General features: G+C 39.3%; 1 protein-coding gene across 1 annotated transcript in view; it reads left to right on the top strand.

The window, feature by feature from the left end:
* Window positions 1–23,606, top strand: part of Atp9b (ATPase phospholipid transporting 9B) — a 144,751-nt gene that overhangs the window by 51,475 nt on the left and 69,670 nt on the right. The window contains exons 9-11 of the mRNA XM_090352949.1: window positions 645–725; window positions 2,649–2,724; window positions 8,351–8,427. Of these exons, the coding sequence (XP_090209075.1) occupies window positions 645–725; window positions 2,649–2,724; window positions 8,351–8,427 (234 nt within the window). The remainder of the gene's footprint in view (window positions 1–644; window positions 726–2,648; window positions 2,725–8,350; window positions 8,428–23,606) is intronic.

Raw genomic sequence — 23,606 nt, 5'->3', positions numbered from 1 at the left:
ATCCCATTTGTCAGTCTTTTTATGTCCCCAGCTCTTCCTCAAATGTTTCACCTGGGATTATAGGCAGGAAGGACAAAAGCATTCTTTCGCAAAATACATTTTTTAATGTAATCTAACCTAACCAGGAGGACACAATATGTTTAAGAATCAGAGCTCAAGAGGAGATCCTGAATATTCAAAACTTTTCAAGATCTTTTGTGATCATCCTCGTCCCTTTCATCCTAGCCATATATCAATATATATATATATGTCTTGGAGTGACTTAGCTAAGATTGCTTTCTCAGCTGTGGAATGCAGTATCCAGATTGCCTCACCAAGGTATGTGTGTGAAACTCTTGGTCCACGGCTGCAAGCTTCAGCAAGCATGATGTCTCCTTGGGGACTAGTAGAGGTAGCAAGGGTTGAAAAGTTTCCCTTCCTTGTGATGGCTTGCCTGACCCACAGATCTGGCTGAGGTCACAGGTTACAACTACCTCCTATTAGGAGCCTAGCCTGACAGGTAGTAAACACAAACCCTCATACCATCAGAAACAAAACAAAACCTCTCGCACATAACATGAAAAGTTTAATTAATAATTGAAAAAATTCCAAGTCATTTTATTTCAGTGTAACATCAATCCTTTTCTCTTATTTTTGCATTCCAGGATCTTTTTTCTATCAGTGCTTATGTTTATGCTCAGAAGCCACAACTGGATATTCACAGCTTTGAAGGAACATTTACCAGGGTGAGTTAAAATCTTTTATTCAGTTTAATAGGACTCTTGTCTTCATAAACTAAGGGTGGTAAACTCTTGTTCTGAGAGAATAACTCAATCTAGGATCAATTTACATAGAAGCTTTGGACAGAAAGGGAAAACTAGAGGAAATGTCAAGTTCTCAGGTGTTTTTATGTCACACATGTTCTTGTGGAGTACTTTCTAATTTCTTAGTATAGTTAGCATTTGGTAAGATCTTTCTCACCTGATACATGAGTCAGTATAAGGATAGAGTTTAACAATTCATTTGACTTTCAATAATAGTTGGTATACTATGAAGTTTACATCATTTCTAGCCATTAAATCATCTGGGTGTATGCATATTTGAACATTTCTTCAAGTACTAGATGTATTCCACATTTGTTTTGTCATAGCATTCTGGTAAACTCTTTAAAGACTCCTCTACCCCTGATTACTAAGATTAGAAGAATTCAGTATCTTTTTTTTTTTAGCTTATATTTATTTTATCAGCTAATAACATACCATTAGTGCCTTGTAGTAAGGGATTTTAATATATGGCTATGGTTTATTTTCAGTTGATACCACTATCTTTAAAAGTTTTCTATTATTTCACTCTCTTGATCACATTCAAAGCATGGCAGGCAGTGTCATCATCTGGGAAAGCACTTATAGAAATTATGTGGTGCCTTATGACAAACCATGGATATGCAAAGTGAAAGGACCTGTGAGGTTGTTTATAGAGTCTGGAGAGATGGTTATTTCTGTATGTGCCTGGGCCCTGTCCTTGAGCTTCTTTTGTTTAAGGTGACTGCTGTACCACTTGAGCCATAATTCCACTTCTGACTTTTCTGAGTAGTTTATTGGAGATAAGAATCTCATAGAAAACCGATACAGTGGCTCATGCCTGTAATCCTACCTACTCCAGAGGCTGAGATCTGAGGATCACAGTTCAAAGCCAGCCAGGCACTAAAGAGACTCTTATCTACAATTAATTACCAGAAAACCAGAAGTGGAGCTATGGCTACAGGGGTAGGATGGTAGCCTTGAGTTGAAGAGTTTAAGGACAGCGCTCAGGTCCAGAGTTCAAGCCCCATAACCAACAGGAAAAAAAAATAGTCTCACGAAGTGTCCTGCCTGGGTTCATTTCTAACCACAATTCTCAGATCTCAACCTTCTGAGTAGCTAGGATTACAGGCATGAGTCACAGACACCTGGCTCAGTGTGTTCCTTTTTTTTTTTCCTTTGTTTTTTATGTAGTATGTATGTATGTATGTATGTATGTATGTATGTATGTATGTATGTATGTATGTATGTATTATATATCTATGAAGTGGTACTGGCTTCTAAACTCACCTGTTTTTTTCTTGAATCATATGGTCCTTGTCCTTTTGTTTTTAGTGGGTTTTGTGTGTGTGCATGGTGGTTATGAGGCTGATACTTAAGGCATGGGCATTGTCCCTGAACTCTTTTGCTTTACCACTTGAGCCATAACTCACTTTCATCTTTTTTGGTGCTTAATTGGAGATAAGAGTCTCACAGGCTTTCCTACCAGTCTGAGTTTGAACCTTGAGCTCAGATCTCAGCTTCCTGAGTAACTCGGCTTACATTTCCTTTTAAAACTCACACTTTCATGGGTCAGGAATTTGGCTTAGTGGTAGAGTGCTTGCCTAGCATGCACAAAGACCCGGGTTCGATTCCTTGGTACCACCTACATAGAAAAAAGCCGGAAATGGTGCTGAGGCTCAAGTGGTAGAGCTCTAGCCTTGAGATCAAGCCCAGGACTGGCAAAATAAAATAAAATAAACCTTACCATCTTAAAAGTTGTTAAAAAAAAAACCTCACACTTTCAGTAACTAAAGTTTTACTGCTTAAATAGTTATAAAAATGGCTAAGTTTGCTTTTTGTGTGTGTTTTCTTTCCTTCTCTGAACAGGAAGACAGTGACCCTCCCATCCATGAAAGTCTCAGCATAGAGAACACACTGTGGGCAAGCACTGTTGTTGCCTCAGGTGAGAAAGGAGTTCTCCTTCAATGGGACTTCCCACAGATAAGAGGATGCTTAATGCTGTCCAGGTACTCTAAACAGCCTTCTCACATATCCCTGAGAGCACGTGACAGGTGACATGGGATGGTGTACTTTAATGAGAGATGTCGCCACAGAGCTAGGGAGGCCAGTGGTAATTTTAGATAGCTCCTAGCAATTCTCATTCACCTGACAAACAGGGGACTGGCTGGCTGGATGACTGGAAGGAAAAAATGTTAGAGGAGACCATGCAGGCTGCAGAAGTAGATCATAGGCCATAAGGGTTAGGGGAAGGATTTGGAATTGTACTTGAGGGGAATTGGAAGATAGTGGAGTACTTCCAGTGGTTGAAAAGAGGAGATACTGAAGCTAACAGGTTTGCAAGCAAATTTCTGTGGAATGTATTGAAAATGGGATTATCACCTTGTCCAGGTCACAGTCAACCTTGACTTAATGATGGTCAGTTGACAAAGGTCAGCTGATACTGATAATGGTAAAGGGAACACTGTGAGAGCACAGTGAAGGTGGGAAGAACTCACAGGTGCTAGCTTACAACTCTAGGACTTCCTGCTTTCTCACTGTGGTCCAGTTCTGGAAACCTTCTACCCTAGAACATTCTCACAGTGGTTTTGAGCAGAGGCTCTGTCTGCTTTCTTTTAATGGCTCTGTCGAGAATGAATAGTAACAGAGCCTGTCCTTAGGCAGTTTATAATTTGGTGAGAAAGATGTGAAGGTATCTATTCTATATATCACAGAATGTACCATTTTATATATAAACTCAACTAAAAACCTTACAGATATAATCTAGGCTTCTTTGAGGAATGTATGCTTAGAACCCCGCAGTATTATAAGGATTCAGAGTCTCGTCCTTATGCTTTCTTTCTAACATCACTGTTAGGATTTGACTTGCCGTGATGTCAAGGTCACTTTTAATCTTGCACCTAGGCTGAAGGACTATACCAGAGAGCTCTTATGCCCACATGCAGAATCCTGGGCATTTTTATCCTGACTTTCACCCTCAGAACTTACTAAGAATAGTTTTATCAGAAAGCATCTGGAATTTGGAGTTGAGAAGCTCAAGTTTTAGGTAGAAAAATCCACATTTTCTTTCTTTAGTATAGTTGTATAGTTTTGTGTGTCTGTGTTGTTCTTGGGCTTCCTTGTTTGAACCCCAGCTCCACTTCCAGCTTTTTGGTGGTTAATTGGGGATAAATCTTACAGGCTTTCCTGTCTGGGCTGGCTTTGAAGTCAGAGCTCAGCCTCCTGAGGAGGGCAGGTATTAGCCACCAGTGCCAGCTGCTATGTATCACTTTAATCAAGGATCATCCAAAGAGACAGTAGCAACATGATCTCCATGCTTCTTAGATGCCACACCTTCTCCTGAAAGTGCTGTCTCTCCTCTGGATGAGCCTGGCATACAACAGGAGCTAGTTTCATACTTTGTGAAGAGACACTGATGACTTACGCATTTTGCAGGTTGCAGCCCTTTCTTATTATTTGTGCCATGTAGCACTCAATCCACCAGTGTGTTGGGTCTTCTCAGAGTGGACATAGATTGTTGTAGATCACCCACTCAGAACAGTTAACAGATCTGTCATGGTAATTTTTTTTTTTTTTCAATCCTGGGGCTTGAATTCAGGGCCTGAGCACTTTCCTTGGGCTTTTTCCTCAAGGCTAACACTCTGCCACTTGAGCCACAACACCACTTCTAGTTTTTCTACGTACGTGGTGCCAAGGAATCAAACCCTGGTCTTCGTGCATTCTAGGCAAGCTCTCTACCAGTAGGCCAAACTCCTGGCCCTGGTATTTGAATATTTATTTATGTATGTATGTATTTATTTAGTTATTTATCCAGTCATGGGCTTGAGCTCAGGGCCTGAGCACTGTCCTTGGACTTTCTCAAGGCTAGAGCTCTACCACTTGAGCCTCAGCACCATTTCTGGCTTTTTTCTATGTATGTGGTACCGAGGAATTGAACCCAGGTCTTCGTGCATGCTAGGCAAGCTCTCTACCACTAGGCCAAACTCCCGGCCCTGGTATTTGAATATTTTTAAGATGCAAGCTTCTTGTCAATTTCAAGCCTTTTAAAATCATGTTTATCATTATTCATAAACATGACTGCACTGTCACCCTAAGGCGATAGTGAGGAACTTTTTTTCAGTCAATGTCTGAATCTTTTTATTTTCTTTTTTCAAACAGTTAAAGTCAACTTTAAGCATGTAAATATGGACCAAATAGATAGTCACTGGTTTTCCAGATTAAGTAGTTACAGGTCTTTTTTTTTTTTTAATGTTTTCTTTCTTTCTCCAAAACAAAACAAAAAACAGAACTTTTTCCTTTTTTGTATGGAATAGCCCGGGTATGAACTCAATGCCTTTTGCTCGTGCTTCTGGCTGACACTTGGCCACTTGAGTTTTGCCAACAGTCTAGCCTTTTAGTTGGTTATCTGATGACAGAGTCTTGGGCTTTTCTGCTAGGACTGGCTTTGAACATCAATCTTTTGATCTTAGCTTTCTAAAAATCTAGGTTTACAGATGTGAGCTCTCAGCACTTAGCTAGAAATATTTTTCTGGACATAAGCTAAACAAACATTTTGAATTAATTACAGATATTACCATCACTGTAAGGGATTTTGTGACATATTTACCTGATAGTTTTATTTGTGGTTATGGTTTTTAATATATATGTTTCTGAATTAATTTTGGTATAGAAAGACTGAAGCCAAGGTGACAGGAGCTTAATTTTATACATAGATATATATTAAAGATGAGACTTTTCCCTTTAAATATTAAATTTACTTGGAAATCTAAATTGTGTCTGGTTTTGCGTTATCTGATAATAATGTGAGAATGTGTACAATCTTATTACCCTCATTTGTAGTTTAAAAACTGTAAAAAGTGTTCTGTATTTTGTTTTGAAGACTGACGCCTTTTTAATTGTGTAAAGTGATAGCGTTGTGACCTTTTCATGTATGTATACAACGTACTTTGAGCATAGTCATTGTGCCATAAGCCTGCATTTCTTTATACAGGGGTTTCTCATCATCTAACTGTACTAGTCTATAAATCGACACATGTCCAGAAGAATGGAGAGTATCCTGAGAAGTAGTCATGTACTAGTTCTAGCAATGTTAGTCATGAAAAAGAGTGAGACTCTGCTCAGTACACGTTAACTGCTCACACAGGGTAGTCCTCGTTAGTGAGCATCCGTGGGAAAGTAATTATGATCCTCTCCAGCACCTGTTCATAGATGGCTTGGCTGTAGAATCAGGGATCATGTTAAATCTCGTTATTAATGCTGCATTTTTGTTTCATTTTTCTGCTTCTCATAATTTAATTTGGGAACTATATATTGCATTTTCAGCCTAAAATCCACATTGTTCCTGTTCCACTTTGGCTTTGGGGACAGCGATTTTGAGTTTGATTGTGAGGCCTTCTCTGAGACTTTTTGATTCTTTCTGCTACTATTAAAAATATTGCAGTATGCCTTGTTACTGCATTTCTTCAACTTGAGTAGTACTTTTATTACATTAAATTGAAAAATAGGAAGACAATATTAGTAGTCATATTTCACATTTGTTTGTTTGCTTATTTGGTTGTACCTGTCCTGGGTGGACCTTAAACTCAGGATCTGGGCCTTGTCCCTGAGCTTTGTACTCAAGGCTATGACCTGAGCTGAAGCTCCACTTCTGGCTTTTTGGTGTTTAGTTAGAGCTGAGAGTCTCATCGACGTTTTGGCTCAAGATGACTTTGAACCTTGATTCTTCCATTTTTACCCTCTTGACTAACTAGGATTTATAGAGCCACTGGTACCTACCAGGTTTAATATTTTACTTATTTTAAGATTAAAGTAATTCTGTGATGCAAATTATTACGAGTTTTTTAATAGTACTTATTACACATCTAATATTTTTCTGTACACTAAGTGTAATCACCTCATCTTGAGAGTTTGTATAAATCTTAGCACCAAAAGACAGCACTTGAATAGTGAGGGGACCTTCTGTAACCCATGCAGCCAACCATACCTACCAAAAAGTCAGCAGACAGAAACCTCACAACCTTCCTGTTGATCGTGGTGCACAGTCAAAACAGAAAAGTGTAACCTCTGTACACACCACTGCTAAGGAACACCAGCCAGTGTCTTCCACCTTTCTGAGCTTGCAAGAGAGAATACTGAAGTTACACAGTATATAATATACACTTGCCAGTACTCATTTTTTTTAGTGGTTCTTGGGGCTTGAACTTGGCCTGGGCACTATCCCTGAGCTCTTGAGCTCAAGGCAACCACCCTACCCCTTGAGCCAAGCCCCACTTCCCATTTTCTAGAGGTTAATTGGAGATAAGAATCTCAGGTCCTTTTGTGCCCTGGCTGACTTTGAACCTTGATCCTCAGATCTCAGCCTCCTGAGTAGCTAGGATTACAGGTGTGAGCCACTGCGCCTGGCCCAAGAGATAATTTTTTTTATTGTAATTAGTAAAAGGGTTACATGATATTTGCCAGATAGAAGGTGCATTAATTCACATACATTAATACCCTTTCACAGGTCTTGGTACCCATTACCCTCCCCCCCCACACCCCCCACCCGTCTTGGTTTTCCCCCCTTCCCTATCAAATTTCAAATATCCAAATACAAATAAATTCAATATATCAGATAACAAAGTGAGATACTATACCAGTATGAGATAACCAAGGGACCAAGAGATAATTTTTATATTTATTTCAATTTGACTTACAAGTTTGCTACATTTCAATGTTAACGTAATGTGACAACAAAGACTTTTGTTGTTTGGTTTTTGAGATAGGATCATCTTATTTCTTCCTCTCAAAGTGTTTTTGTGTAAATTTATAATTTGTAGTAGTTTTAGTTTCAGTAATTTCAGTGATTTAGATAGTCTCTCTCACTTTGTATTTTTGTCTTCAAAATCTGAAAAACTTAATGACAGAAGTTAAGAATGTAAAGCAGTGTGTGACTGAATTTCTGGAGAGAGATCCCGTAGTTTTTAATTTGGGCAGTCCAGAGATGAATGCCCTGACTTTTCCACCCTCTGGGCCATTCTAAGGGTATTTTGTCATTCTCTTAAGTTTGAAATTATATCTGTTTTTACATGTAACATGAGAAACCACATAGATATCCATAAGAAAATGATTATCTAAATTCGAACTCAAATGTCTTTAATGTTCTAACATGGTCTTGATAATATGCATCTGAAGAAGCAACAGAGTGCTTGGTAGCTTTCCTGAAGAGCAGTTTGTCATCCTCCTGCTCCTGTGGGAGGTCAGTGTCATTCTGTTCTGTTAATAAGGGAATGTTAGTGTTGAGATACTTTTTCAGTGCCATGTCATCCCCATTGTCAGGAGAAAGGATACTAGTGAATTTTCTCATGCTAACCTATGGATAAACTGGTATTTGACAAATCATTTGATGTACTCAAAATTTATTTTGAAGGGTGAGACAAGATTTTCTTGAAATACCGATATAACCTAGTTAGACAAATGTATCTAACTTTACATAGTGTAATAAATTATCCACTAAGACATTTAAATAGAAAGTGTTATCTCTTTGCTTTTCCTTTAAAGTATTTCTACAAGGACCACTTTCATGTTTTTTGCAGGTACTGTAATAGGTGTTGTCATTTATACTGGAAAAGAGACTCGAAGTGTAATGAACACATCCAATCCAAAAAATAAGGTAGGCTAGTTTAAGGAGCAACTGCTTTAATGACCTTGCCTTGTCTTGTCAGTAAGAAAGTCTGTGCAGCGCTGAATAGCTCATTCAGAGAGCTTAATAGATAACATGAAAACATTCAAGCCAGGCCTGGTGACTCACACCTGTAATCCTAGCTACTCATGAGGCTGAGATCTGAGGATCACGGTTCAAAGCCAGCCTGGGCACTATAGACTTAGAGACTATTCATCTCCAATTAATCACTAGAAAACCGGAAGTGACTCTGTTGTTCCAGGGGTAGGGAGGTAGCCTTGAGCTGAAGAGCTCAAGGACAGCACCCAGGCCCAGAGTCTAAGCGCTACGACCAAAAAAAAAAAGAAAGAAAAAGAAAACACTCCAAAATGCCAGTGATTAGGATGTGAGTTCTCTGTGTTTATGAATCAACATTTTCCTAGTGATGAATTTCCAAATATATGTCTCCTAGCATAATGACGTTTTTTTTAAATGTGTCTTAAATTTGCATTGTTAGATGTATAATTTGCCCATAATTTGACAGTTAATTGTAGGTCTCCAATTTCTCATCTTCCATTTATTTTATAATTTACATTATTTATGTTGATGGTTTATTTTTAAAATAAAGGAACTTATTAATGCTTCATAGTATTTGTCCTGATAATGTTAGTTATATTGTTAAAGTGGTTTTATTTATTTCTACTTTGTATCAAAACAAATTTTAATTCTAAAGATTATTTGATTATATTTCTAGAGTTGTTATGCAATTCACATGAATTTGTGTTAAATGACAACAAAAGCTAGTAGGGATATATACATGTAAATTTATACCATATGTAAATACAATAGGAATGTAGTGTGTGTGTGTGTGTGTGTGTGTGTGTGTGTGTGTGTATATATATATATATATATATATAAAACACAAGTCACTTTGGGGGGGGGGGCGGGTCAGTCATGTAACTTGAACTCTGGGCCTAGGTGCTGTCCCTGAGCTGTTCAGGTCAAGGCTAGTGCTCTACTCTCTGAGCCACAGTGTCACTTCCGGTTTTGTGGTGGTTAATTGGAAATAAGAGTCTCACAGACGTTTTTGCCCAGGCTGGCTTTGAACTGCAGTCCTCAGATCTCACCCTCCGGAGTAGCTAGGATGACAGGTGTGAGCCACAGGGCCCAGCAGCAGTATGGTATAATGTACAGTTAATCAGACGTTTCTTTATTATTTTTTTCAGTTTTATTTTATGTATATAAATACAAATATAATCTGTGTATTTAAGAACAATATTCACATGGATTCACATTTTATTCAGCAAGCAGGTACTTGTAAAGATTTTACTTTTGCTCAAAATTTTATTGCAAAAAATTGGAAATGAAATAATCTTTAAAAAGTTTTTGATGGGGTTGGGAGTTAGACCTAGTGGCAGAGTGCTTGCCTAGCATGCACGAAGACCGGGTTTGATTTCTTGGTACCACATGCATAGAAAAAGCTGGAAGTGGTGCTGAGGCTCAAGTGGTAGAGCTCTAGCCTTGAGAAAGTCCAAGGACAGTGCTCAGGCCCTGAGCTCAAGCCCAGGACTGGCAAAAATAAAGTTATAAATGGCATGAAATATATTGCATTTTCTTCAGCTAAATACTATTTTAAATTAGACCTTCAAACATTAGGAAAATATAAGCCCTCTGCATTGGGTCTGTGGTACAGTAGAACGGCACACCTATTGTCCACTTTGTGAGTGAGATAGGCTTCCTCACACAGGTAGTGTACATCTCAAAATGGGCCTGTGAAGTGTAGTGCTGCTTCTCGGATGAGCAGGTAGAATATTCTTTTTTTTTTCTTTGATGAGAAATGACATAGTACATTAAGAACAAGAGTCACACATTATATGCCTCTTTCTTCTATATTCTGGAGGTCTTTTCATTTAGCCTCATCCTGTATAGCCTATGTATCTAAGTTTTGTCCTTTTTTTAAAGTTGTATTTTATTGAGGTTAATGTAGAGAGGGATTCATCAGAGAGTGCACACATTACTTCTCGAACATTGATACCCTTTCTCATATTTTTGTCCCTTTTTTCCTCCCTCCACCCCCTCCCAGTCACATTGTTTTTCCCCTTCCCTTCCCTATTTCAAGTAAACAAACATATATACAATATACCAGGCAACAAAGACAGATACAATAACAACATGAGATAAACCATAAGGGGGGGGGGAAGAGAAAAGAAATAACTTCATATAGTAGATTAAGAACAACAATCACAAAGATAAACTTCTTGTTTCCATATTGTAGAGATCCTTTCATTTAGTCTCATCCTATATGACCATATGTGCATAGCTTTTGAGCTATTGTGATACTCTGCTAAGAGAATCCTAGACATATACTAATTATTACAAATGAAGGAAACCATGGCACCTATGTTCCTTTGGGTCTGGCTTATTTCACTTAATATGAGTTTTTCTAAGTCTTTCCATTTCCTTTCCAATGGGGCGATGTCATTCTTTCTGATGGCAGCATAGAACTCTGGTATATAAGTACATCTTCTTGATCCATTCATCCACTGAGGGGCATCTGGGTTGGTTCCATAGCTTAGCTATGGTAAATAATGATGCAGTGAACATTGTTGTGCTAGTAGCTTTAGATGGCCTTGTTTTTGGACATTTGGGTAAATGCCAAGGAGTGGGATTGCTGGGTTATAGGGGAGCTCTATGTTTAGTCTTTTGAGGAATCTCCATACTGCTTTCCATAGTGGTTGAAAGACTTTACACTCCCGCCAACAGTGTAGCCTACTGGCATCTGTTGTTACTAGAATTTTTGATAATGGCCATTCTAACTGGAGTGAGGTAGAATCTCAAAGTTGTTTTGATTTGCATTCCTTTTATGGCCAGAGATGTCCAGCATTTCTTCATGTGTCTGTAGGCCATTCTTATTTACTCTTCACAGAAGTCTCTTTAAGTCTTTAGCCCACCTTTTAATGGGATGGTTGTTTCTTTGAGGATTTGTTTTTGAGAGATTCAATTTTTTGAGCTGTAGGAATATTTTAGATATGAAGCCCTTTGTCTGTTGTATGGTTAGTGATGATCTTCTACTCTGTAGGCTTTCTGTTTAACTTGCCAGCTATGTCCTTTGCCACACAGAAGCTCTGCAGTTTAATGCAGTTCCAATTGTCCAAAAGTTCTTTAATTTGTTGTGTTTCTGGGTCTTTATTAAGAAAGTTTCACCAGGCGAGGTGGCTCACACCTGTACTTCTAGTTACTCAGGAGTCTGAGATCTGAGGATCGTGGTTCAAAGTCAGCCCAGTTAATACAAAGCCCAAAGACTTTTTTTTTTTTTTTTTTTTTTTTTGCCAGTCCTGGGCTTGAGCTCAGAGCCTGAGCACTGTCCTTGGACTTTCTCAAGGCTAGAGCTCTACCACTTTGAGTTTCAGCACCACTTGTGGCTTTTTTTTTTTTTTTCTATGTATGTGGTACCGAGGAATTGAACCCGGTCTTCGTGTATGCTAGGCAAGCACTCTACCACTAGGCCAAACTCCCGGCCCCCAAAGACTCTTATCTCCAATTAATCACTAGAAAACAGGAAGTGGGGCTGTGGCTCAAGGGTAGGGCAGTAGCCTTGAGCTGTAGAGTTCAGGGACAGGTCCCAGGCCAGAGTTCAAGCCCCATGTCCCCCCTCCTCCTCCAAAAAGAAAGTTTTGACCTGTGCCAAGGAGCTCTAGTGTATTTCCTGTTCCTTTGTGTAAAGTTTTCAGGGTAAGAGCAGATAGAATATTCTAATGGACATGAAAATTCAAGGATTTTTGCTGAATCATCATGTTTATGTTTATGATGATATTTTAGCTAAATTTATTTTAAAAATTAGGTTTAAAAGCTATATTGCCTCTTAGCTGAGCTCTAGTCTACCTTATTTGTCAGATTAATTTATTTCCTATTGTTTTTCTATTATTTATTCTCAATATATATCCTTTACTTTTGATTCCTTGAGCTTTTAACATACAGGTTTGGGTCAGAAAATTTTAAGCATTCTCTTGTTTAAGCTTCTGGTTAAGAATTCTGGCACTTTGTTGGCTCATTTCTGTAAGCCTAGTGACTCAAGATGCTGAGTGGATTTGGGTTCTAAGCCAGCTCAGACAGAAAAGTTGTTGAGACTCTATAAACAAACATCCAAAAAACATACTGGTGGCCTGGCTCAACTGGTAAACCACTAGCCAAGCAATCAAGTCCATGAGTTCAAAGCCTCGTTCTGAGGGGGAAAGTCTGGCCCTTGTGCTGTGCTGTCTAGAGAAGAATCCAGGCTATTCCCTGATTATTAGCTTTACAGATGGCTTAATTTTAGTTCTTAATTTCCATATCTACAAAACACAGACAGTACCTACGTGAGATTGTCCGGAATAAGATCATTATTGTGATTTTGTGCTAACAGTACATACACTGCTATTAGAATTTGTGTGGCATCTAATGTCTTAAGTTTTCTATGAAATTCAGTGTGTTCCTTTTTTTTCTTTGTTTTTTTTCTCTTCTTTCTCTTTCTCTTTCTCTCTTTCTCTTTCTCTTTGCCTGCCTGCCTGCCTTCCTTCCCTCCTTCCCTCCTTCCCTCCCTCCCTCCCTTCCTCCCTTCCTCCCTCCCTCTTTCCTTCCTTCCTTCCTTCCTTCCTTCCTTCCTTCCTTCCTTCCTTCCTTCCTTCCTTCCTTCCTTCTTTCCTTGTTTTTCTCTTTGTCCTTCCCTCTTTCTTTCCCCTTCCCTCCTTCTCTCCTTCCTCCCCCTTTCTTTCATTCTACTAGAGTTTAAACTCACCCATTTATGACTTAAGTCATATGACCCTAGTCCTTTTGCTTGTGTCTGTGTGTATGTGTAGATGCACACATGCATACACATGCGTGGGCACATATGTTATGGGGCTAGTACTCAAGGCCTGAGTGTTACCCCTGAACTTTTTTGCTTTATTAATTGAGCCACAGCTCCATCTTGAGTTTTTTTGATGCGTACTTGGCAATAAGAGTTTCACAGACTTTGCTGCCCAGGCTGGCTTTGAGCCACAATCCTCAGATCTCAGCCTCCTGAGTAGATAGTAATGTAGGCATGAGCCATCAGCAGCTGGCATTAGTGTTTTTTGTTTCGTTTTTAGATAGAGTTTCAGGCTTTATTTTCAATTAAGAAATATTACTGATTGATTTGTGTAAGATTTTGTGTCATCCAGTGTCACATAGTCTAGAAATTCTGGTGACTGCCCACTTTTCTGCTTTCTTCCTATCACAACGCTATTTTCTTTTCAGAAAAGGATAAAGGATCCTTTTTCTTTTTCAGAAAAAGAATGTTGATTTTTATAGAAGAATAAGCTTAACTGATACCGAGGAGTAACTTCCGCATATGATGCTAAGATACTAATTAGCAAATTATATTATATTAGCTATCTCCCATTTACACTATAACCAGGCTTCTTTGAGGACCCAAAAATATTTGTAATCAAGTCAATATTGCCATCTCCTTTCCTCCTCACCTTTCCCTTTTTGTCTCATTTCTCTTTTTTCAATTTATATATTCCATTCTTTACAATATATAGGTAAATATTTTTTAGTTCTTAAGATTTAAAAAGGCAATAGGAAACCCAGTACTGGCTTACTAAGAAATAGTGACTCCTAATAGCAGTTGGAGTAGTATGGTTGACAGGGCACATAGTTCTTAAAAGGGCATAGCTATTCATGCTCCATCATGCTCATGGATTCTTGAACAATGTCAGCTATTGCTGGACTTATAAAGTAGTAATAGAGCCAGGGAAAAATCAGAGGTTTTTCCTCCTCAGCCCATCTGCAAGAAACTCCAAGCAGCCTCCAAAAACTGGCCACTGAGTTGGATCATAGCCCTGGAGCATAGGCAGTGAAGGTTGGGACGACAGGCAGCTCAGAGTCTTGCCATGACTGGAGAGCAAGAACTGTGAAAGAAGATAGAGCAGGCAACATCGGACGGAAGCATGGATGCCAGACAGTGTGGGAGGCCAGGCAGTGCGGTAACGGGGCGGAGTCCAGGAAGGAAAAGTAGTGGTGAATCTGGAGACATTGAGCATCCAGGGTGCAAAAATGTGCTTTTTGTGGGGAGAGGAAGGTGTTATCAAGGTTTGAACTCAGGACTTCATGCTTGGTTAGCAGACACTCTTAACACTAAAGCCATATTCCCAGACCTGTTTGCTTTATTTTTAAAATAATTATTTAAGTAAATTGAATAAGGGAGTTGCTACTCAAGAAAGCGGTATATAAATATATCTTGATGATCAGTGTCACCCTTTTCCTCATTCTCACCCATCCCTCCCAACCCGATCCCTTCCCTGAATTCTCTTTGCTTTGTAGGCTGTACATTGAATTCCTCAGTTCCTGTCTTTATTCACTAACCCTTCTCCCCTCGACCACCTCCCCTTCAGGTACCACTTTCTTGGTGTTTATGCTTTGGGAAGGCGAGTTAACCTCCCTAAGGAATTAAACCATTTGAGTTCTCTTGGGAAACTACCACATGTCAGTTAATACACTCACGTACACTTGGATGCCACCTTGAAATGTTTACTTAGATATTTAGTGATTTTTGATAAAGGGTCTTCATTTTGTCCATCCTGCTGTTCATGCTTTCCACAGTAGCTGGATGGCAATTGCATGTCACCTTACCCAGCTAAATGTGTACAAATTTTGAGGAGCAGCCTTGACTTTCTAGTAAAATGTGAGCGTGAAGCAACCGTCATATGTTCCAGTTTGTCTAGGAATAGCTTTCACTTAGATTGAGAACAGTCTTACACTCCTCAGCTGTTTTAGACCCTACGTATATATTTAGTTTAATACTACGTTATTGTTGTTTTCTTTTCACGCTTGTTCTGACTTGTTTTTTTGTCCTATGGTACAAAAAGAATCATGGGATTCCTTTCTTTCACGATTTTGCATCCTCCACGGGGTTGTCACTATTGTGTGTTCACCTCTACCTGTGTTCTTCTTGTGCTGCGTCATGACGGCAGCACTGTCGATTTGACATTGCCATCTACTATAGGAGTAGCCCTGCCTCAGGAATGCTTTAAAATGTTAAGTGCTGTGATGCAAGAATGGCTAACAGAACAGACACTCTGCGATAGATTGGAATTCTGTGGTTCTGCCAGAAATCCCCAGCAAAGGCCAGGCCAAGTAGGTGCTTATTGTTGCCAGGTAAGCCTGCGTGGGTGGGTATGATGGCAGCAAGTGAAAGTGTGTTCTCAGCTCTCTACACACTCTAGCCCTCAGTGCTCTCCCTCAGAACTCACACCAGCAGCCCCAGGCCTTACTCTGTGAGGCCCTTGCCCTCTTTGGAAGACACCAGATTCCTACCTGGCCCCTCTTCTTTTGCCTAGGTCATGGGTGCCGTTCTCCCCACTAGACTAGAGAGTTCTTGGGGACTAGTGCTCATGCTTTTGAAAATCCTCTAGCACTGAGCAGATGAATAAGATAGCAGTTTCATCAATGGCTTCATAAAATAATGTTTATACTTGCCATTTGCTTCAGCTAATGTCTCCAGATACCCTTTGGATAATTCACTTTTTTTCTCTACATTTCAGCTGCCTTGTTCTTGTCTAGAAGCTTTCTTTAAACAAAAAAAGAAAAGAAAAAAGGTAATGTGAGACACTGTTTTCAAACATAAAAACTAAGGAGACCCATGTGACCACTGCAAGGCTGAATAAGCTGTTGACTTGTCCTTTTTTGTGTGGCTTTGGATTCAGATGAGTCCCTAATTGTGCTTTTTAAAAGTTAAACTAAAAGGGCCAGGAGTTTGTCCTAGGGGGTAATAGTGCTTGCCTAGCATGCACAAAGACCCGGGTTCAATTCCTCGGTACCACACACATAGAAAAAAGCTGGAAGTGGTGCTGTGGCTCATGTGGTAGAGTTCTAGCTTTGATAAAGCCCAAGGTCAGTGCTCAGGCCCTGAGTTCAGTCCCCACAACTGACAAAAGAAAAAAGTTAAACTAAAGAATTTTGCCTGGCTGCTGAGTGACACCCTAGCTTAGGTCTGTGACACTCACTGTTGTTGGCTCTATGGAATGTAAAGTTTAGTTCCTGGGCTGACATTACCTGCGTTACAATTGTCTGTAATAACTGTGTTTCTGCACAGGCTCTGGAAATACAAACTCCTGGGCCTCCAGACATCCTGAGTCAGATATCTGGGACCACAACACAGATTAGATGGAGAATCTGTTTTTGTTTTTGTCACAATTATCTAAGATGGAAACAATTCTTGTGTATATATGTTAGAATATGACTGGAAAAATGAGTCACATTATGACATTCTTGTAACTCTGTTCTTAAAAATCACTTCTTGAAATTGAATGATAATTTCATGTTGTTAGAAAATACAGCTTTATATCTTTTGCAGGAGATTAAGTTTTAAAGCTCAGGATCAGATTCTTTTCTCTCATCTTAGTTCTTATGGAGGAGTTGAGCTCTAATCAGAGTTGGAAGTTTTATTTTAAAACTATGAACAAATCAGAAAGTTTTTTTTATTGCTAAGCAATTTTATAGTGATACTTAGTGAAAGTTTGAATTACAAGGAGTACAGCTTGAGTAACGGACTGCTTTATAAAACCTAGCTGTAGACATATTTAATAAGACGGTGCTTGATTACATTTACGGGGGAAAATTCTTACAGGAGGTTAAGAAAAATCCATTGTGACAGGTTGCCATTTTCACGCCGTTCATAATAATAAGTTGCTCAGAGCAAGAACATCAAGGATAAAATGATAACACAAATTGCTTCAAGCAGTTATTGTAATCCCTTGAGCATATTGATTTGTGTTTCTAATAAAAAGATGCTTTCAAATGTCTCACTGATAGAGAGACAGGTGACATGTGCCATTACATGAATTAGAGCCACTTCTCACTAACTGAATTATTGCAAAGGTATTTTTAGACAATAGAACAAAATACAATCAGATGTAGATAGTATACTTTGCAAGGTGAAATATCAGGCAGTTTTCAAGAATAGCTTTATTATTTAAAAAGGACCATTTATTAATATTTTAAGAGTTCTGCATTCTGTTCTACATCAGAATGTTACAATAGAGTAGCTTAATTATTTTTTTCTTGTGGTTGCACACAATCATAGCACTATTTTAGTTTTCTGATATTTGCTCTCTTGGGTAATGTATTTTCCATTTCAAATGTATGCTCTTATGTATCACAAAAGAGCTGCATGTTGTAGAATCTAGTATTGTAGTCAGTCTACATAGGCAAAAAGATTCTTGGAATGCATTTTTTGATAACAGTTGTGAATATCAACAAAACCAATTAGCAATTAAACAGGCTATCTGTGAAGCTTTCCTGCAGCATGTAGACAAGATGCATCTTGGCTTTTGGGGTTATGCAAGGACGTGACTGTCTTTGCTTGCGTGGCCACAGTATAGCTGCATACAAGTACAGGTTGTGTTTGTTCATTCTCAGTGTGAGTGAAGACTTACTTGTCTCCTGTTCCAGTGAGCAGAGCCTTGTACTTACACAGTTGAATAAAAAGGTAGTTGAAATCTTTTCTGTGGCCAGGTGGCCTGTGGAAAGAGCTTTGGACCTGGTTGCTGGGCCACCACGTGCCCAATCAAACCATAATGTCTCTTGTTTCTAGCCACATTGCTGAATTAAAACAAGGTGGTGTACATAGGTCTGCTCTGCAGATGCTCTAAACCTGTTAGATGTTTCATCAGTTGGCAGCCTCCTTTCACAGAGTGCTAGGTATTGTGTGAGCTTGATTTTGGCATATAGGTTAACTCTGAGGGTGTCTGACCTGGACCCGCAAAGTGAGCATAAGGCTCCTTGAGTAGCCTACTCTGCCTGGTGGAGACCCAGCACGGTTACCAAGCCACTTAAGTTCTTATGTAATGAGATAGCCAGTGATGTTCTGTTCCAAAAAGGGAAGAATCATAGAAAACACTGATACACAGACACCTACCCAAGAAGGTTGCTGTCTCTGAGGCACTTGCTAATTTACTTCTAAAACTTGTAAATTTTTAAATCAGAGGACTATTACAGTCATTTTTTACTTTATTGTTGTTGTTTGCCAGTCCTGGGCTTGAGCTCAGGGCCTAAGAACTGTCCTTGGGCTTTCTCCAGGCTACAGCTCTACCATTTGAGCCACAGTACCAGTTCCAGCTTTTTCTATGTATGTGGTACCAAGGAATTGAACCTGGGTCTTTTTGCATGCTAGGCAAGCACTCTACCACTAGGCCAAACTCTGGCCTTACTTCATTTTTTGAAGCAAATCTAGCTCAAGCATATTCACGTGTTTTGAAACAAGGACAATATTGTTCAAAGGATGTAAACTCACAGTTTAAGGATTTAAACTGACTTAGTCATGTACATACAGGTGCTTTCTGTAGAAGTTTGAGAATGCACATACAGCGCATGATGTCAGTCCCTTTTTTGGCAGTAGCATCTTCAGTGGGAAGTAGCATGTTTAAAATTTTAGAAGGCAAGTCAAATTTAAAATGCCAGTTTTAGCCTAGTGGTGCACACCTGTAATCGTAGCTGCTCAGGAGACTGAAATCTTGGCATCATAATTCAAAGCCGGCCTGGACAGGAAAGTCCATAAGAGTCCTTACAACTAACCACCAAAAAGACAGAAGTGGAGCCATGGAGTGGCTCAAGTGGTAGATTGCTAGCCTTCAGCAAAAATGCTCAGAGACAGTGTCCAGGTCCCAAGTACACATCCCAGTGCTGGCACACACACAAGAAAAACATCAATCTCCATGAATACATACTAAGTGGATATGTTTCATGACTGGTAAACATAGCTATTTTTTGTTTACCTGGGACATTCATTCTCTTTATTCTCTGGTTGATAACAGCTGGCATTGAACAGTCTCTGGACTACATGTCCTTGCTCCACTGTAGAGGTAGAAGCTTTGCTCCCTGGACTTGTGGCTGGGCTGTCTGCTTTTTCTTCCTCCACAAGAGCAAGTAATGGCTGTCTACTCAGACACTCCCTCCCAGTCCTTTTGTGTGTCTTCACTATGAGAACACTCTTGCAGAACCTTTTGTGGAATGACTGTTCTCCGTTCCTCTGTAATGCTCCTGCTTCTCCCATGGTAGGTCAAATAAGACCCTTCTCATAACTCCTTCCCTTTCTCCTGGTAGTCCCATCTGCGTGCATGTTCTTAACTTGGGCTATAGTAATCTCCTACCCAAACAACAGAACAGATTTTTCCTGCTTTCACTTTGTTCTCCACATCTCAACCAGAGCCATGGTTTGGAAATACAGATTTAAGAGACTTTTTTTTCCTACCTGAAATTCTCCTTTGTTCTATTGGTTAGTAGCATTATCAGTGTGTTCCACAAGTCCTGTTCTTCCTTTCCTTTTCCCTCCTCTCCTTTTCCTTCCTCTCTTCCTTTCCCCTTATTTCCCCCTTCTCTCCTTTCATTCTCCTCCCACTCATCCCAAGGCAGGTGATAGTAAATGCTGCTTGACACGTGAGTCAGCTTTTATCATCTGGTTAGTTGTCACTGCCTTGCACCAAGTTTTTAAGTGCCCACTGTTCCATACTGCTTCCATACTGCTTCTACCATGCATATTTAAGAGCTGAACAAAGACTTAGGAGAAGACAGAAAAGGTAGTTAGTCCATGTGGTTTGTGGAGAAGGTAGACTCGCCATTACTAAAAGTTAAGAACTAGCAATGCCATGTAGGATAGTGTGTTCTTGCAGCGTAGAGAATGGAGTGGGGTCTCAAAGGCAGTGGCATTTACAGAATGCACACTCTATTCTAGGTACCCGTTGTGTACTAGGCTTTGCATATATTGCCAGGGATGGGGCTGAGGTTTACTCTTCGTTCAGAGTTATGAAACGTGTTACTTTATTGATGCTCATTTTGTCTCTTCTTTGGCTTTTAGGAACTTTTGAAAGCTGGCTATATGTCCAATTACAATGAGTTATTATCCTGAGTACTTTTTAATATTTGTTTTTGTTCATCAAATGATGTGCGATACTCATCTTTGTAGTTTCTTTGCCCTATCTCTGTCCTCAGACTGGGTTCCTTTCAACAAAGAATGATATGTAGAATTCAAATTCTGTGTGTTGCTATTTGAAATGTGCTATTTCCAAGCTCTTGAAGCAGACAAAGTGAAAGAACATAGAAATGAATAGATGGATGATGGACAGTGGCTGAATGGATGATGAATGGATATGTGTGTAAGGAAGAAAATGGTATGTAGGCAGGTGGTGAAGTGGATAGAGAGGAGGGTGTGTGGAAGTACGGATGTACTGACACACATTTGGACTATTTAGTCTATCATATCTGAGCCTTCTAAATAACTGGAATTACAGGCCTGAGCCACCTCCTCTCAGCTCTCTTATTTTTTTAAATTGCAATAATGTTAATTATTCTCACTGTTACATAGAGTTTCGTCATTGCTAAACTGTGTTAGGGACTCTTCTATCAACTCAAAATAAAGGCAGAAAAATTAGAAATGGAAAAATCACAATGCAGCATTGCTACATAAAGTTCATTAACCTGTGGAAATGAGCAAGTTGTGTATGCTGCAATTTAGTGAGAGATAAGTTTTGTTTTGGTTGAATATCTAGTCATTCAAGTCATTTTCTTAAGTTAAAGCCAATAATTCGTTTTGTTATTACAATTACAAAAATTGTTCTGTAGCCTTAAGATATAGACATGATCTGAAACACAATATAGAGAACAGAATTTTCATAATGGATCAATTTAATATGTTTTTAATTTCAGACAATATAAAGAAAAATGACTGCTCTGAAATTAATCTGGGTCTCAGATGATGCATTTTCCTCTCCTTTGGATGGAGGCAGAGGATGGCGCTGAGCTCTTTGCTGCGGCTCAGTGAGCAGAGCCTCACTGGCAGGCAGGTAGCCCTGCTGATGCCTCTAGATGTCAGGAAGGGGCCAGGCCAGAGCGCTCCAATACAGCAGTCGTCAGCCAGTCCTTTTCCAAGGCATCCTTGAACTGTGGCTATCTGTATAAATCATAGCCATTTAGAGGCAGTGTATGGGCACTCATTCACTGAAACAAAGACAAGTGGATTCCTAGACATTTTTCAGTGTCTGTGTTATTTTTATAATTTCACCGGAATGATACCTTCTAACTCTTCAGTTTTATTGTTTCATAATGTTGAAGGTCAAATGTAGGATTTCATGCAATATGCTCAGCATGCATTCTGCCTCTGAACCGCACCCTAAATCCCTGTTTTAGTTAGTTAGTTAGTTTATTGCCGGTCCCGGAGCTTGAACTCAGGGCCTGAGCACTGCTGTTGAATACTTTTTGCGCAAGGCTAGTGCCCTACCGCTTGAGCCACAGCACCACTTCTTCATTTTTCTTTGTACCTGCTACCAAGACTCCGTGCATGCTGCCACCAGGCTGTACTCCTAGCTCCTTCTGTTTTTATTTAAAGTTGAGTTTAGGAAAAGAAAAAGCTACTCAGAATGGATACCTTTTTATAAAATAAAATTTACATCGATCAGAAAAAATATCTTTATATAAGTTTTAGGAGTGAATAAAGAGTGATTATTTCTCCCTTAACATGAATATATTTTATGAGTATAAAAAGTGTCCTTTTGACATGCTAAATCCACTAGCACAATGATGTTCATTGCAGCACTATTTACCAGAGCAAAGATATGGAACCAACCCAGATGCCCCTCAGTTGATGAGTGGGTCAACAAGATTTATACACAATGGAATTCTGTGCTGCTGTCAGAAAGAACGACATCGCCCCATTTGTAAGGAAATGGAAAGACTTAGAAAAAATCATATTAAGTGAAGTAAGCCAGACTCAAAGGAACTTAGGCTCAATGGTTTCCCTCATTTGCCATAATCAGTAGAAACCTTGGGCCCTCCTAGCAGAGATTTACAATAGAGCCAAAACCTAGATGCATAAGGCCATATAGTATGACACTAGATGAAAGGACCTCCAGGATATAGAAACAAAGCCACATAATGAGTGATTTTTGTCCTTAATCAACTATGTTATCATCTCTTTTGCTGTCCCTTGGTTATCTCATATTGTTACAGTATTTCACTTTGTTATCTGATATATTGGATATATGCGTATTTGGTTATTTGAAATCAGATAGGGAAGTGGGGGAAACAAGATGAGGGGAGGGGGTGGGAGGAGGGAAATGGGGACCAAGATATGAGAAAGGGTATCAATGTATGTGAAGCAATGCACCTTCTATCTGGTGAATATAATGTAACGCTTCTATTAATTATAATAAAAATATATGAAAAAATTACATAAGAAAGTAACACCAATAAAAAAAAGTGTCCTTTTGCTGTTTTCTTAATGTTATAATATTGCTTTTCAAACCAAAATGTACTTCTCCTTGTCTATCCAGCTATTATTCTTTGATGGTGGGGTCTTTGCTTGTCCTTGGCCTACCTGTTTCTGTTTGATGAGAGTTCTCAGTTCTGGTTGTTGTGTATATAACTCAAGCTGTGTTGTTAGCTATTTAATATACAATTATTCTACATAATATTTCTCACTATCATTTTACTGGATAAGAATCTAATAAAGTTTGTTTTGATAATACGTCTTATTTTGTTGGTGATACTGGTGTTAGACCTTAGGGTCTTGCACTTTTTTAGTGTTCTACCATTTAAGCCTGCAGTCAGATTTTAGTGGTGATTTTGGAAATGGAATTTAGTGGACTTCTGTTGTTTGAGGGGCTACATTTTTATTTCGCTTACAGGTAGGTTATCTTGTAAGAGATTAGGTTCTTCCCTTTGTCTTGTAACTACAGATCCATCAATCTTCAGCTGTAAAACACTTGTCACCTCAAGATTCACTTTGTCTGGCTAGAAGTTTATCTATTTATTTTTTCCAATAGGAAAGTTAGCAGCTAACTCCAAAGTTACCTCATGCACACTCTTAGTCAGACTGGAATTGCCACTTCCTGTGTGGGGCTGTTGTTTGTTTGGGTCCCATGCATCCAGTTCAGCCCAGTAATACAGGAGTCTAGTGCTAGCTCTGACTTGTGGCAGTTTACACTGCAGTGCTACAGAACACTGGGCTCTATTGGTGCTGTGTTCTTCCAGACCCTGGTGGTGACTACTCTTTAGAAACACGCTTAGTCCAATCCAGGCAAGACTCTTCCCCCATCCTGCTGCAGAGTTGAAACAGCAGTCTCTATCTTCTTCCCATGGTTGGGACAGAGGGCCCATAGAGTGTCACGGTGAGGAAGCTGTCTTTACAAGATAGTCCTCAG

Source organism: Megascapheus bottae, chromosome 19 (genome assembly GCF_031878675.1).
Source record: "Megascapheus bottae isolate mThoBot1 chromosome 19, mThoBot2.hap1, whole genome shotgun sequence".
NCBI lineage: Eukaryota > Metazoa > Chordata > Mammalia > Rodentia > Geomyidae > Megascapheus > Megascapheus bottae.
The sequence above is the reverse complement of the archived record's forward strand: the minus strand, read 5'-3'. Positions and strand labels throughout refer to the sequence as shown.